The 17270-nt window shown below is 37.6% G+C and overlaps 1 protein-coding gene across 3 annotated transcripts in view; it reads right to left on the bottom strand.

Annotated features, from left to right (window-relative positions):
- LOC104480416 (guanine nucleotide-binding protein G(I)/G(S)/G(O) subunit gamma-4) overlaps positions 1-17270 on the bottom strand; it is a 109480-nt gene that overhangs the window by 69629 nt on the left and 22581 nt on the right. For all 3 annotated transcript variants that reach the window (XM_086745918.1, XM_086745906.1, XM_086745907.1), the window contains exons 5-14: positions 12616-14701; positions 9865-10888; positions 8650-8811; positions 7776-7932; positions 6321-6547; positions 5139-5205; positions 4137-4246; positions 2762-3185; positions 1268-1412; positions 303-476 (exon numbers count right to left, since the gene is read on the bottom strand). In XM_086745918.1, coding sequence (XP_086602044.1) covers positions 303-476; positions 1268-1412; positions 2762-3185; positions 4137-4246; positions 5139-5205; positions 6321-6547; positions 7776-7932; positions 8650-8811; positions 9865-10888; positions 12616-14701 — 4576 coding nt within the window. The remainder of the gene's footprint in view (positions 1-302; positions 477-1267; positions 1413-2761; positions 3186-4136; positions 4247-5138; positions 5206-6320; positions 6548-7775; positions 7933-8649; positions 8812-9864; positions 10889-12615; positions 14702-17270) is intronic.

Below are 17270 nucleotides of genomic sequence, written 5' to 3'. Positions count from 1 at the left end.
AACTTCACGCCATACCTTTTTTTATCTTACTCAAAATCTTGTAGTACTTACCTCTTCCACCTATTTGTGAAGAAAAACATTGACGTCTGCATTGGTCCATGGTATGAACTGAAGATTCTCAAAGCAATTAAGACCATTCTGGATACTTCTAGGGAATTCCTAGCATTTTAAGACACCTCTGTCCTACCCCTAAAAGACTATTAAACCATAACTTCAGCTTGTGCCAAAATAGTGCAGGTGTTTTCGTACTAGAGAACATCTTTTTAAGACAAATATCTAGGTGCAAGTAATGTATACTTTACCTGTGACCGGAAACCCATAGCAGCAGCTTTCCCTGGATATTTTTATTGCTTTCTGACTGCTGCTTGTATGTTATTGCCAAATGCTGCCACCTGCCCACAAGGAAAACATTCTCTGGAGATTCAGCCTGTGCCAGCAGACCAGCTTTCATCTCATCATTTGGATCCATGCACATGCTATGAATACAATAGAAAAGGAAAAAGTACGTGTGTGCTTGTTTTCAAATTCACATTTTAAGCTCCAAATCCACAATTTTTTTTGGTCTCAGTTACTTTAAGACTGCATTCCTTAACTTCCATAGATATTCTTTTTTAATCACAATGCTATATTTAGAGTAGTCAACATAAAATACAGAAATCCTCACATTACAGTTTCAACTTAGTTATTTAACTTGTTTGCATGAATCCGCTTACATTAAAATAAGGATATTTCTACTTTACAGAGTTCAATTTATTGAAAAAATGCAGGTGCTTTGAATGCTGTGAAATAAAAGGTTCTAAAATTGCAGCTTTAGACCCATTTTAAGAATACATTACTTATGAGAACTAAATCAGGGCTAAAATGCGTTCAGAAGATGAGAACAAAGATTGCTAGGGGAAGCATTAAAGAACAGCAATTTTCACAACTGAGATACAAAAATCTAGAGCTACAAAAGCTTTTGCTTATCTTCACACATTTGTGTCATTTTCTTAATACTTGAATTGTTACACTGCATTACATTATCTTTATGACTGATCTTGCATCTTATATATGACTACACGAAACAAGCAAGACCAGAGACCAACATATTTCAAGCAAGTAATCCTGTAGCTCTATATGCAATAAACTTACTTGATGTTGTCATCAGTGTGCGAGATGACTACTATAGAAATTAGTTCCCTACTCTCCACCAGTATTCTCTGCACACTGGTACTGGAAGTAACATTACATACACTCACAAGACTGCTTTTAGACTAAGACACCATACCGAAATATGAATGCTCCAGTGTTCAAGTCTGCCCAGACTTGTATCATTAATGCTTTGGAACCCAATGAAATGATATGAATACAGCCATCTTCAACAAGTTTATCTCCCAGACTTAGGTATTCCATTCCTATAGACTTCATTTCTTCTAGAAATATAAACATATACACAATTACAAGACAAGAGGACAACAATGCCTGTCCTACCAGCTATCAAGCCTGAAAAGAAACATACTGAAAAGTACATCTTTCAGGTACTGCAGAGAATTGGTTTTTGTTTAGTTGGAGTTGGTTTTGTTTTGGTTTGGGGTTTTTTTGTTTGTTTGGTTGGTTGGTTTGGTTTTTTTGTGTGTTTTGTTTTTGTTCTTTTTTTTTTACCTAAAGTGAGCTGACTAATGTGCAATTATCTTCAGAGACCTAGGTCTCATACACTGAAACAGAGCTTGACATTAACTCAGCACTTCACATTTTTGTTTGTAATCATGTCAACTCAGTAAGTATGAATACACTAATTCAATGATGCTTTCAACATACCATGGTATATTATATTCCTATGTTGAACTGGTGTCCTAGTGCGCACCAAGAAATCTTTAAATTTTTCTTCACAAATCATACTACTCTTTAAGCATGATCTTGCACTCAATATTTTTACTTTACTAAGCAAAAGCACAGACCTTCCACAAAAGCAGCTCTGGTGAGTTCCAAGATTCAGGGCTGGGTTTTCCCCCCCTTTTACTCAGGTACAGAAAAGGGTGAGCGTGTGGGCAGGGAAAAACAGTACAAAGAGCAGGGGGAAAGGACAGTACAAGGTATTCCAAGTGTTGTGATTGGGGGGCATTTTAAATAATTTAAGGAATTTTTCCTCTTATAGATTACAATCCAAAGATTCTGCTCAAAAGAGTTTTGGAGCAAGTGAGTCTCTACAAAAGTATAAGCAGAGAAATGTTTTACAGCTATTTACATTTACAATGGTGCACACACAAGGAAAGTTAGAGGATTCACACTGAGCCAGCCTCAGGCTCTGACTTGGACTCAGAGCATCTTTTAGCTAAGAATTCCAAGATTTAAATCCCAAATCACAAAGATTTACTAGCTCTATATTAAAGATAAAGAACACAAAGCCAATTGCTTCTTCAGTACATGAGACCAAATCATCTTGATAGCAGTCTTTTCCCACGACCTTTTAGGTGCAGCTTTTAATATTTTTTTCAGCATAACATGAAGTAGCACAAACACATTTTACTGAAGTTATAAATTCAATGAGAATACTAAATTTCAAAAGAAGTAGGCATTTATCTAACTTAAGGACCAAGGCTGGAAGTGTTATATCTTTAAGTATATGATACAATAGTCAAAAATCAGAAAGACTACTACTTCTGTTTAATATCCATCATAAGAAAAAATCCAACCTTCTGTATATGGCACATCAATCAGTAATACTTGTAAGCAGAATCTTTCAGTGCTACCTAAATATAAACAGGAAACACTATTTCCTCACCTGTGCTGTCAAAGCTGTTCTCTCTTACAGCTACCAGTCTGGTTCTTCTCTTGACTTTTTTCCCCTTTTCTGTTGAATTTTCTGTTTCATGCGCGCACTCCAGATGAAACCACAGTGACACACTGAAGCCATCAGACATGTGTGGCCAACAGTTTTGTCCAACTAAAGGCAAGTGAATTGGGGCTACGTGCCAAGAAGAAAGGAGCTGGTGACTCAGATTTTCACAGTCTGCCTCTTTCTTACTCTGGGAAAATTTTGCTCTTTTTAATAGTCCAGCAGTTTTGCTGTTGGAAGTGCTTGCAGATTTTTGTGAAGAACTACTACTCAAATTTGTGCTGTGTAGCAAAGGGAAGGCAAGGTACTGTAATGGGTTCATATAAACATTAGTTTCTATAATCTTCAGTACACCGTTAAGTAGTATCGCCTAGAAGAAATAAATCAAAAATGAGAAAAAAAAAAAATCATACCGTTTACACCATGCAGTCAAGTGTCATCTAACTTAACAGAACCCCACTCTTCATTTAAATTTGGATTCACGTTTTCCCAGTAGAGATGGGCTTCTATATCTAAACTGACACACAGTGACAAAGCATCAAGTAGCAACTTGAATGGACTATGGCCCAACAGTTTTGGAGATTTTGTCAGGGCAGATCAATCTTCAAGTTACAATTACTTCGGAATCAGCTGAACCACTGCAGGTGGTCATTGCACAATCTTATCTCACATTTGTTATGTGCTAACAGATTAGCTTAGACCTCAACAAGAGACCACACCTTTTACCCCTTGTTGGATCCTGGTTAAGAATACACACGCAGGCCATCACTTTAACTACATAATCAGTAACAAAACTACCTGAGCCTTTAAGCCAAGAAGTTCCTCTAGTTATTTAGCCAATTATTGCAAGCTACCTTTGAAAAAAATTGACCTGTGTCTTCTTGTTTGGTTTGGTACTATTTGAGACTCCACAAACTTAAGAGAGTTTTGAAAGTAATTCTTGCTGCTACAGCACTCCTGAAATAGCAAGATGTTTTAGGACTTTAAAGGAATGACTTGAAATTTTTGCAGTATTACAGTGTTCTGTCACCCATAACCACAATGTCAGTCTTATGAAGAGGAATCTTTTTCTTGTGCTGAAGAGAGTTCCCCAGGATTCTAACGCACTCTTCAAAACCCTCTCTTCCTATCTCCTATTTCCTTTTTAATGTGCTAAGAGTGAATTATTTTCAATAATCAGATTTTATTTGCTCTGATCAGTTATAATGTTGCTGTTACAGTCTCCTTATTCCCCAAAACACTTGGACACAAAAGGATTTTCTTTTTGCTTCATTTTTCTCATTAAGCCTCTGAATTTTGCTATGTGCTACTCCATACACACCGTACAAGGAGTCTTCTGCAAAAATATCCTCAGAAGAAGAGTTAGCTCTTCTGAACAAGTCTGTGAACTCATTAAGGATACTAACAGGTCTACCAGCACCATCTGACATGCTAAAAATAAGAAGACAAAATAATATTATTGAAAATAATCTTTTATATGTTTTAAAAATGCATATTCTCTACTACTACAAAGAAAGATTAAACTGGAATTCAGAGTGTTTTGCAAAAAAAAAAGAAAACCAAAAAAACCACACAACAAAAAAAAACATTTCAAATTCAGAAAGCAGTAATGATTACAAGATGAATTCTAAAGGGATCCCAAGAGTACTTCCAGACATTATCATTCAAAATTTCATTGAACGAATCCAGATGGCTACAGCAAGTATGGCTCATAGGTTTGCCAAGTGGAGTCTGAAAGTCTGGGAGCCTAGCATCTACATTGCAAAGGCTCTCCCCACAAAGCCAGGGATCAAAGTCCTGGGATGGGTTTACATGATCTCCTGCTGTGGAGCAACCTCATTATGTGAAGCTACCTCAGGGCAAGTGTTTAATTTGCTTCCACATTCTACAAGTAGCTAGCTGTTTTCCAATTAGAACCCAAGACATCACTAAGACATGTGGTACAAAGAAATTTGAAATAAGAAAAAAAAAAAAACAAGAAAAAAAACCCGTGCGTTGTGATGGAATCAGATTCAATCAGTAAGATAACGGCTATTTTTCTGAGCAATGTTTGTTAACACTGTCACCCTAGGTTTGTGATTTCAACTATCATTTTCAGATCTCACAGCATGTGTTTAAATAACAGATTTCCACTAGCTCAAAAATAACCTTGTATTTACACATAATTTAGATACTTGTCACAAGTTAAAGCAGCTGCATAAATTCACATATGGCAATGAATTTGCTTTGTCAATTTTGCATTTGCATTGTGAACTAAAAATTTTAGTGTTTCTATATCAAGTTATAAAAATCAATATTTAAGTGGCTTAGACCTTAAACTCACCATGAAATCTAGACTCTGTTTCTGTCAATATGTTCAGAAATCCTCCCAAAAGATGTTTAACAGCTCCCTGTTAAAAAAATACAGCGAAAATCGATTCTGAAGAACATATATCAGGTCAAAGAACTATATTTTAATCAATTCTTGTCTACTATTGATTCTAAAGACAATTCCATTTACTTTAAATTATAGAAGTATTTCTTATATTTGCTAATGAGCTTTTTTTCATGTTCTGCACAGTTCAGTTGGAGAAAACGGACTTCAAAATCCAAATAATTCTAGCAATAAACCTTTGAGCCATCACCAGTTCAGCAGCTGAGGACTCTCCCTTGTCTTCTCCCCCGTAACAGAATTACAGGATTTGACAGGTGGTGACAAAATACAGCATGTTGGCATAGAACGATGCAATACTGAAAGCAAATTCAACCTTTCCCCAAACTTCTTATGCAAGATTGCTTTAAAAAGTAATAAAAAAAAAAAAGCAAGCTATTTACTTACAAGCATCCTTCACAAACATATCTTAGATAAAGGTGATTTGAAAAATCTCTAATTAGAGATATTTTAAAAATCTCTAAATTAGTTAATTAGCTTAGATTACTTAACCATATTTCCTCTTTTGTAAAAAAGGCATACTCAATTCAGTTATTAAAAAGCAAAAACCAAGCAAACCATCAGAAAGTCCAATGAATCATGAGGACACCAACATGTGCATAACTAATCTCCAATATAAACTTAAGAAGAATAAAAGCATGAAATATTTTTGAGGTATGTGATAAAGTTTCTAAAAGTACATATTCAATACAAATGTATTTAGAGTGTTTACATATATACATGAAGATTTTTGCTATTTTGTATTGGGTTTTTTTTCCAGTGGCCTGATAGTCACTAAATCCATATCTATAGCTCTAGTGAGTGAACAGTCTTGATAAAATAAGGCCACTGTGAAACTCAAGAGCTTGGTAGATCAAGCACATTTTAATACGTTAGTTAACTATAGTTTCTGTTGTTTCTGATAACTTAAATGCAATGCAGGTGTCAATATGAGTCATTTACATTGTTTCAGGTCTTATCAAATGCCATAAGAAGAGAGAATATTTGAGATCGTTCTATTAGGTATAGTGGTGCTATAAAACTGAAGAAAATAAGAGATATAACTGCTAAACCTTTGTTTAATAACATTTTTACCTGTTCTATAAGCACAGTGGCATTTCTCTCCTTCTGGCTGATGATTTTCAGGCAGCTTTGGAATACATGAGCAAGCACATCTAAACTTGCATTACCAGCTGAGAGCAAGTTTAACTCTAACATGCAGATTTCAGGATATATTAGTTCTCCTTGACTGATGTTTTCAGCTAGGTCATTAAAATAACCAGAAGGACCAGTACCTCCTGGTTCTGCCTTTGTGTCTGCTCCTGAAAGAAAACACTTGTCTTAATGAAACTTACTCAGATGAATATAGTTTGCATGATTTAAACAGAACATCCAAGCACATACTTTCTCCAAACTTTTCATAAATACAAAACAAAAATAGTCCACTAGCTTATAAGCAGTTTTCAGAAGTTAGTATAATCTGTTCTGCTGCAGATTTTCGTATTTTCCTGCCAATACAGAAGGGCAAGGATTAGTTTCTGTCATTACATGCTCTTAAACTATGTCCCTTCATTTCCTGGGAACTGGACACACATAGTAATGATGAAGTATGCAATTCATGAAACATGACAGTAAAATCATTGTAATAGAGCTTCAAGCCTCTGTGTATAACTCTGAGCCTACCAAGAAAGGACATAAATGTAAGTCATTTTATTTCATGTTAAAAGGTCAGGGGAAACAGTTTAGTAATTTAACTCAGAAAATGCACATGACAGCATATGACAGAATAACTCCATGACAAAAAAAAAAAAGGCAAAAAACCCTCAACATTTAAGCCCCTCCTCTTACATCTTGGAGAGACTTTAAAACACATCACATAGAATTATTTGGTACAGACATACATTTCATGCAAATATTTCATGGAAATATTTCAGGTTAAATTTTTAATTCAGAAACACTTAAAATATTTTGTCTGTTGATAAAGCCTAGTCACAGAGGTAAACAGCAACAGCTGAATGCAGCTCTTTTAAAGGCTGCTACTGCTCATGTTGACCTAATCAAGAAAATAAGCATCCAGGTGTTCAGCACAAAGGAAAAAAATAAAGCAAACTCATGTTCAAAATTAATTACACAAACAGAATATAGCACTATATGTGCATATCAGTCATTGAATGAATATAATCAGACTATTTCATTTTTACCAGATTATTATAATAGTAAATTAAAAACCAGAGCATTGCTTTTCAGGCAAACTACTGATAAGCATCTCTGGAGAAAATTGCTTCCACAGTAATACATTTGAGAAACATGACTTTAGAGCAAGAGTCACATAAAACAAGAAAACCAAGACAGTTTTTTTTTTTTAATCTCAGTAAGAATATTTGTTATCTCTCCCTCTGTAATGGCATCCTACCGGAAGTAAAAAAAGTTAAACTTTTCCTATCTGTTAAAAGTCTCTGATGTTCACCCTACTTTTGTACAACTCAAAAGGCAAGTAAGCTTTGCTATGTCTTAAAGACTGCTTTGTATACTCAGAAAGTTCACATTTACCTTCATTCTTGTTTTCACTATCTTCAGGGTTACTTTCACTATCTGCTTCATATCCTTCCTCTTCAGCAAAAAGTTTAAGACTACAGCACTGCGATTCTTCAGTTTCTTCAGAAATATCTCCAGATTGTGACACAGGCTCCTTTTCAGTGTAATGGGCCTGTACAACATGATCAAATTTACTGTATTTGGCAAGAACAGCATTTAGAACATTCCAGGATTTTACTTTCTCTAAGCCCAATGGCAAAAAAAAAAAAAAAACCAAAAAACAAACAACTAATCGTACACTTTCAAGAAATTTGAGATTATTTTTATGGATACTTCATTCTTACATTGAAAAGGGATTCTGCAAAGATGGCTTTTTCTTACTAACTACCTGACCAAAGCTTTGGTAAGCAGGTGGCCAATGCATTAAGAATAACTGTTTCCAAAATCACTATCACCATAAACATGCACATTCACTCTAAGTTGAAGATATTTCAGCAGACACTAAGGTCAGTCAACATCCCTGTTTGAAGCTCTCTTTGAGAATTTGTCACACTGTTGTGGGATCAAAGAGTGAAGACAGGGGTTTTTGACGTATTAGCAGGGATGCTTAATAAAACAGGTTTCAGGTATGTCCATAAAGCATAACACAGACTGCTCCTCTTTGGGGCGTGACTCATTTCTGAGCAGTAAATGTGGGAAGCATATTAATAACCAACATTCAACTGACATGTTTACAGATGAGAATCTGAGAACTCATCTTCAACAGCCACAACCACCAAACACATTTAATCATGTCCTATCAAGTTTAAAAACAGATCCAAACATCATAAACCTGACTGAGTAAACCTTGTAGCATTAAGAATTAGATTACTTAGTTGGAGTTTCGTACCTTTTCAATTTTCTCTTCAGAATGATCCAAATCAGCAGAAAAAGTGCCCAATGCAACACAAAGCAGTGAATCAAACAGAGGCTTTGCCAAGTCAGTTTCTATCACTTCTGATTGCGCAAGCTGCTCTCTTATTTGAAGTAAGATATCATCCACACAGGTATTCTGTGTTTTGGGGGAGACAAACATTGGTTCATGTTACTCTGTTTTGGCCAACAGAAATAATCTAGTACTTTCATTTAAGAACTTCCCCTTCCACCTACACTAATCTGACTTCTCAGCTAAAATCAGACTTCATCCAGTCTCTTGCAATAATAAAGATTCACCCTTTGTCATGACAAAGATTTAGTTGGTTAAGCAATCTGCACACTGAAAAAAACTTGCAACATACTGTTTCTCAAGCATCGAAAGTGAAAGCACTGTTTGCTTTCAAAATGGGCAAAAACCAGAAAAAGCAGGCCATAACTGACCAGAAAAAAAAAAAATATATATAGGCACAGTCAGCCAGCAATTCATAGTTGTCAACATTCACTACTGCTTTTATAGTCAGAGGAAACCATTCCTTTCCTCTAGTCAGGACTATTTTATACAGAAACAGAAAAACAAAATCTTCATCTGCCAGGATCACAGTCTTCCCTGTGACTCAAGATATATTAACCCAGAAAATAGCCATTTGATGTTGAGTTCAGTCCTCAGCCACACTGACCATGCTGGCCCAAACTAACAGATACATGAAAAACAAACCAAAAATACAGTCTAAAGAAGTGAGCAAGGAAAAATCTCATCCAGCCTGGATCAGTCTGCCACTTGGAAGGCTCTCTCCCAGCCCCCCACAAAGCAGGAAATTGGCACGAACAGGGATCCAACCCAAAAGAGCAGAGGACAAAGATCATGTTGGAGAACAACTAAAGGGGTGCAGGGTCCTTACCAGCATCTTACTGAATACAAAAAGCAATATGCTGATACATGGGAAGATGCCTCCTCAGAAACAGCAACTGCTGTTTATCCACTCACTCCCATTCTTTCACGACTGCTGACCACTACCCCTGACTACCAAGCACACGATTTAACTGTATGCTTTCAGCACCACACACAAAAAATATGGTATCATAAAAGCATAAGCTTTTTGCATCTCTAATATAACTTTTGACTAAATTACTGTTAAAATAATATTGTATGTAGCAAAATATGAGTAAGCTAAGGGAAGCTGCACAGTACCTGGTGAAACATTTCCACTTCCATCTTCTGCTGCATGGTGCTTGCACTGTGTAGACAGATCGTCAGCAGAGCTTCTAGAAGTCTGATACCTTGAAGTGCCCACTCCGTCTCTTCTCTTACAGAAGTTTTTAGCCCTTGAAGACTGGCAACTGAAGTGTGTTCCCTACTCAAAGAGCTGTCACAGGAGACACAGTCAGGCACCAGTTGTTCTGCACCAGCAAGACTGTTGGAACCATCAAGCTCCAATTGTGCTGCCTCTCTGCTCTTAGCCAACTGAACAGAGTCATCCTTGTTGATAAGCTCACCATAAGGACTCCCATGTGAACTTCTGCTGCTTTCACTCAATACTCTCTCCCTCTTTTCTTGTTCCTTTTCCTTATTTCTTGCGAGTTTCTGAATTATCAGAATTAGTAACCTATGGCATGCCTCAAAGCCTCCAAGTCTATGGAACTGTCTCTGGAAAACTGAGCTATACAAATATATGCAACGACACATGGACCAGATATCTGCAGCCCTGTGAATATGTTCCGGCGAAGGCAATGTAAGGCTTTCCAGTGACAGATACGGTAATTTGTGGCCTAATGGCTCACTAGCTGTACTATCATATCCTGATGTATCTTCAGAGTCATTAGCTGAATCCAGATCACCATCTGCTTCTTTACTTACACATAAAAAAGCAACACAGAGGAACAGGTTTATTGTGTTGATGTGAATGTCTTGGCTCACAAACTTTTTCTTTTTTGGGTAAGCCTCTTTCAAGCCTGCATAAAACTTGCTCAGGCTTTGAGGAACTTCTGAAGTAGTATGCTGGCTACTCAGAGAAGCAGGCAAATCAGATGTAGACTCCTTTTGTTCGCTGTTCCGGCCTTCCAGTTCTGGCATTGCTTGGTCTTTCTGCTGATCACCAAGGCAGAGTATCAAAGTCTCTAATACTTTCAAAGAATGGCTTCTTAAAGTATCTAAGTAATTTAACTCAATCATTTGATTCACTCCATTACAACTCAGAAACAAGTCTCTAATTACCCTGCAAGAGAAAGCATAGGAGTTACCTTATAAATCAGCCACAAATTCATGTAGTTCAGATGACACATCTTATCCAAAAATACTTAGCTATGTAGAGCAGAAGGTTAACACCAAGGACTGATCATGTTTACAGTAATTGCTATAAGTTACTGTAAACTGTAAATTAAAGAGAGTAGGAACTTGCTTGCAATACTCTAGAATCTCAAGTAAGCATCATTCACCTGTTGGTAGAAAATTCAATTTTTTTTTTCTCCCTAAGATACAATGTAGAAAATACCAATTAACCTCTAAAATGTAGAGCACAAAGATGTATGATGTTCAAAACATTAAAGGTGTTTATTTAATCTCATTTATGACATTTTTGTTCTTTAGTGGTACTTCCTCCCTCTAATATTTTATTAGCAATTAAAACGAGTAAATGTCTATTTCTCTCAGTTTTGTGCCTTCAGTAGAAAGTAGAGATTCCTTCTCAAATAAACTTAAGTTTTAAGACATTCTACTAGCTATGTTGCATGGACTATGTATTTCAGATGAGTTCAGGAACACCTTTCAAGCACAACTTTGTTATGCTGGGATGTCCTATGTTAAAAAACCCGTCAGTATATTTGTTTCCAAGTATATTTCCCCCTTCTTTCTACTTCAAGTATTACATTGAGTTCATAGAGAATTTGGGGAAAGGATCTGTAAGCTTCTCAATGTACTATGTTTGCTTGTAACATTCACCTTCCTTACCCTCCCATCTCCTTCCCCAAGTGTTAGCTTTTACTGTAATTGAGTTACACATGCTAGAATCAAATGTACTTACTTGTATATTCTCATCTTTAAGCCAGTAGGAAATGGGATATCTTACACTTTTTAAAATCTAAACTTTACTTCTCTTGCCTCGTTGCCACTATGTGCACTTTCAAAAATGAATAGCTTCTGATACAGTTTAGGTTAGGATAAAAGTTAAAAATGTATTACACAATCCTTTACATAAACTGGAATACTAGTCTGTTCTTTCTAATTCTCTCAGATAACCCTACTAAATTCACTTCAGTTTGTCAGGACTTAAACAAAAAAAAAGATCAGAATCTTTCCTGGACAAAAGTACACTCATAATCTGAATAAACTTATATATATAGTATTAAACAACTATTTCATCAATTCAACAATAAATACAAAAGCTTGTATTTCACATCCTGGAAGAATGTGGGGTTTTTTTTTTGTTTGTTTGTTGTTTTTTTTTTTAAAGCCCACATTTAAATTTATGTGCTTTTGTAAATTAGGAAACAGGGAAAGTTACTTCAGGCCAAGTAAACCTCTCAAATCTTATTTTTGAAAGGTGGTTTCTATGAAGACCATTCTAGAAGGAAAAGGGAAACAGATCAGAAAACTAAAAAGTCTAATTCCCACAGAAAAGTGACATGTCAATCTGTTCAACATTCCTGACTCACTTTAGCATGAGGAATGAAGAGGCAAAGAGCATACCACATCAGACAAATATTTTATTTGTTTCTACACACTTTGGCTTGTTAAAGACCATAACTCATCAATAGAGAGCCCTCACTATCTATGATCTATGAATATAGGGTGAAATCTTAGATTATTCAAGCATTTACCTTGTTACCAGCCCTACAACATCCAAGTGCAACCTACAGTCCAAATAAAACTTACATTCAGTAACAAGCATACAAGCTCTGTACATAACTAGCATGCTTCCCATTAGTAAGCAGAAAATCAACCAACCTGGATTTAAGCAACACAGGGAGTGACTGCAAATAAATCTGAAGTACTTCAGAAGGCAAATGTTGGCTATGGTAATCACATGTGTGTTTATCAGCTGTAGTTAGTTCGAGTTGTTGAGCATGGCAAGCTAGCTCAACCCCTCTCTGAAGCACGGGATTATAAATACAGTTATATAGTTTCCATTGGACCACTGCATTTCCCTTTTGCATCAAGTGGCAAATATGGCTTGCAATTTGCATGCCGCGTAGTTTGTCTTCTTCAAAAACAATGTCCTTATAAGCCTCCAATGAATCCCATCTCAACAACATATCTTCAGATCCACTGCTTGGCAGAATTCCCTGAACTCTGCAAGAGGAACCAGATGCAGGACCAACATCAACAGAGTTGCCTTGCAAGGCATCTTCCAGCTGAGAAAGCTGATCACAGTCAACAGTACATATATTGCATGATGCTTGTATAATTTTTGGAGAAACTTCTGCTCCACCCAGCTGATCCAATATAAACTTGTTGAGGATGTTCAATATGTGCTGTTGAAAGTTTTTTAATATTGGTAACTTGGAAGCACGAAGCAATGGGATGATCACAGACTTTGGATCCATACAACAACATATTCCTACATTATGTACACCCGAGAGAATTTGAACACAAGTACTGCTCAAAGAAACTTGTTGCAGCAAGTGCAAACACTGGTGTGCACAAACAGCAATGCAACAGCATCTGTCAGGGTAATTAACTTCTCCATCAGCAGTTTCAAAGGGGTTTTTGGAAGCCTGGTTTTTAAAAGCAGACACAGAGAGCCCAGAGAGATCTCTGTGGTGATGCATGAAATGGGAGTACTCACATCGTCTGTGCCGCTTTCTTGTACACATTGACTGATGGAGCTGCTCCGATTTCACTTTTTTGACAGCGCTGATTATTTTCATGATGCTGTTGATCAGGGCTTTCAGATGCTCTGAGGCTTCCCCAGTTACTCCCTCACTCTTCATACATAGCCATTCCATTTGAAGCACTGTTACTTCAAACAGCTGAAATCCCCGATGCTGTATGAACTCATGAACTAGATCTATAGCTTGGCTAAAGTAGAATGGATTGGAGGCTGCACTTTGTAGGCAGCAGATCAAAATCTGCAAGACTCCTTCTATAACCTCAGGTAGAAGCAAGGCTCTGTGATGGTATCTAGAAAAGAGGAAGTCATCTTGAACCTGCTGTTGTAGTGTTTTCTCATATCCTGGAGCAAAAGGATCAGGTTGCTTTTGCAAGCAAATTCTGATTTTTAATGCTGCTTTAAGTAAGTCCGTTAAATTTCTTCGTAAGTTGTCAGGCATTGTTTCTGTATTGCTGATGTCTAAAGACATAAGGTATAGCACTGTTCGAAAGAGCATCCTTTGGATCAGAGCCACTGGTTCTTCCGTCCAGCCTGCAGAAACTACTTCATTTTCTGTGTTACTATTTATATTGCAACTGTCTCCAAAGCCTGATAAGAACTCAGTCAATGTGGGCACCACACTAGCTGAAAGAGCAGAACTGTGATTCAAAGTAACATCGAATTTGCACACTTTCTCTAGGAGTGACAATAAAACATGGCATAAATCAAAAGGAGACTTATCCACGTTGCTCTCAGCAATTTCTGCAGCTGGCTCATTCAAAACCTCTGGGTTTAGCTCATGTGCTGGAATAATTTGGCTGGAATGTTCTAGATTAGGGGCATCAGGATTAGAATTTGGTACCACTTCTGCAGGTAGGGAATAACTTCTACCTACAAGGTAGCTCTCCCTAAGTGGATATGTTAAAAAAGGCTGCAGTAACTGGGAGCGTCTGTGTCTAGTTACTACAGTAGCCTTGTCATCAGAATTGCCTTCTGAGTCTGAAGTGGACAGCTGAGATCTTCTTGCATCGCGCACAGAGTAACGATGGGTGGTTTTGCGCAGACGTCCACTTTTTCGAGACCGAGGATTTAGTTTTACTGAAGTCTGAAGAGATGAACGAGTGCTTCCATCTAAGCCTAGTTTTTCCTGAGTAGATTTCACAGAACTTGAATTGTTCTCTTTGGCCAGGCATATGTCTACTGAAAAGGGTATATTAAATTCTGTTGAAACAAAGATAACAAAGGAACATTAAAGGAACATTACAGTACGTAAAGCATTTTTCCTGATTTTATAGTTCAATACTTTCAGTTTAATATAAATTTGCATCTTAGTAAGTCATGATTTTGCATATACCTATGTCTGACACTTTCAGTATTAAAAAAACAGTAACCAACAAGTCACATTTAGGAACCATGCTGGCTATTTTCAAAGCCTAAACAAAATTAGTTCATTTTTCTAACTATAGTTATACAAAAATGTGCTAGAGGGTTTCCTAAAACTTTTTTGGAGGCATTACTATTCCATTCTTTTAAGAAAAGATGTTATCAAGGTACATGAAAGGATTTTTTTAGTAAGCAAAGGGAAGAAAACTTAGTCTGAATTTTTTTTTTTGCCTGTTAAAGATAAGATATAAAGGAACATTATAACCACAAGCCTCTAGTTAGATTAAATTAATATTTTAATAAGTCAGACAGACTAATACAGTAGAAGTAAGATACTAATCAGGAGGACACCAACTCTGAGATCTCCTCTATTACCTAGTTATGGAAGCAGTTTTAGTCAGTTATTCAAGCAATATTTATTCTGTGTATACCATTTGATTTATTCCAAGTCTCACTATAAGCATTCCCAAACAGCCCTATCCCACAACAAGCAAAGAAACTTAAAATGGAGGAAAAAAGGTCTTTTTTAACTTGATGACCCATTGTCACTTTTTGCAACTCAGCTGCTATAGAAACTTAGGAACTGGGTGTCTTAACTCAGTCCTCCTAAAATGCATAAAGACTAAATTGTTAGTGTACTAGTGGCAACAGAAAAAATAAATTTATCTACTTAGAAACAGTGCAGATCTTAACGTACACAGACCTTAGGTCTTTACTTCAGCATTAATCTTCCAAATACAAAAAGCAGAAATAAAAAGTAGTAGATTTTAAAAATAGTCAGGGACAAGAGGGATATGGAAGAGAATAATGTTTAGAGTGCTAAATATCCCCACAAAAGTCAAGCAAAAAAACCAAACAAACTTTCAAGTACACAGTATAAAGTAGCAAATATAAAACTTAAATCTGAAGCAATGGGCAAGAAGATTTTGAAGAATAAAATGCAAGTACCACCAGTTAATTTGTATTGGTAAACTCAGATCACAAACCATCAAAAAAACAAAAAAAAAAAGTATGTTCTTGGATAAAATCCATCATAATTTTTAAGTAGTGACAGAACTGTATCTAGTTGCTTTAGCTAGTAAAATACCTAGCTTAAAACAGCTGCAAGTATCCACCATCCAGTAAGTTTAGTATTTAGAAAAATGTTATAGTTAATAACAGCTCCACGCCACCCCTCACAACCCCACACAATAGATACAGTCAGTGAAAGAAAAGACGCTTCCCTGTAGAAGCATGACCATGCCTTGCTGTTTCATAAAGTCATAATTGTGATGCTTAAAGAAGAAATATCATCTGCTTTGGAGGCAGGAAATTAACCAGCTGTCATGGTTTTGTTTAGTGAGGGGGGGCCTAAGGTGGTAGCTTCTGTAGGAAACTGCTAGAAGTCGCTCCCCTTTCTTCAGTGGACTCGGCCGGGCCTAGGGCGGACCTGCTGCTGGTCAAGGCCGAGCCGATTGGTAGCAGAATGTTCCCTGATAACGCCTCTGCGATAACGTATTTAAGAAGGGGAAAACAGGAAAAAGAGAGAAGAGAAGATGTGAAGAAGCTGAGTGGGGGCAGAGGCACAGAGGGGGAGGCGCAGGCCTCATGGGCCTTGCAGGCCTCACCCTCTGGCCTCCTGCCAGGCGGCCGACTGGGCCCGACTCGGTCCGGCCTTGCTGCAAGAAGTGGAGAGGATATGAGAAGTGAATAAGATGTGAAAAAGATCCTGAGAGACATCTACCAGCCTGTTGTGAGGAACGGCTGCAGACACCAAGGTCAGTTCAGAAGGAGGGGGAGGAGTAATGCGGCTCCTGGCCAAGATTCCCCTGCAGCCTGTGGTGACGACCATGGTGGAGCAGGTTGTCCCCCTGCAGCCCATGGAGGTCCACGGAGGAGCAGAGATCCACCTGCAGCCTGTGGAGGACCCCATACCGGGGGAGGTGGAGGCCTGAAGGAGGCTGTGGCCCATGGAGGGCCCGCTGGGGCAGCTGTTCTGGAGGGACTGCACCCTGTGGAAGAGATGACCCACACCAGAGCAGTTCCACGAAGGACTGTGGCGTAGGGGTGTGACCCCACAATGGAGCAGGGGAGGAATGTGAGGAGTTCTTCCCCCAATCATGAAGCAGTGGCGTGAAACAACGCGTGATGAACTGACCACAACCCCCATTCCCTCTTCCCCCCTGTGCTGCTCAGGGAGGGGAAGGTAGTAGAGATAATGTTAAGCTTGGGAAGAGGGAGGGGTGGGGGGAGGTTATCTTGTTCTCTGTCTCATTATCCTGCTGTTTGTAATAATAAATGAATAGTTTTCCCCAAGTCGAGTCTGTTTTGCCCGTGACAGTAACTTTAAGGATTTCTCCCCGTCCTTATCTCAAACCTCGAGCCGTTTTTCCTTATATTTTCTCTCCCTGTTCTCTCGGAGGGTGGG

The sequence above is a fragment of the Chlamydotis macqueenii genome, chromosome 3 (assembly GCF_036417535.1).
Source record: "Chlamydotis macqueenii isolate bChlMac1 chromosome 3, bChlMac1.mat, whole genome shotgun sequence".
Taxonomy (NCBI): domain Eukaryota; kingdom Metazoa; phylum Chordata; class Aves; order Otidiformes; family Otididae; genus Chlamydotis; species Chlamydotis macqueenii.
This window is presented reverse-complemented; position numbering and strand designations above follow the sequence as displayed.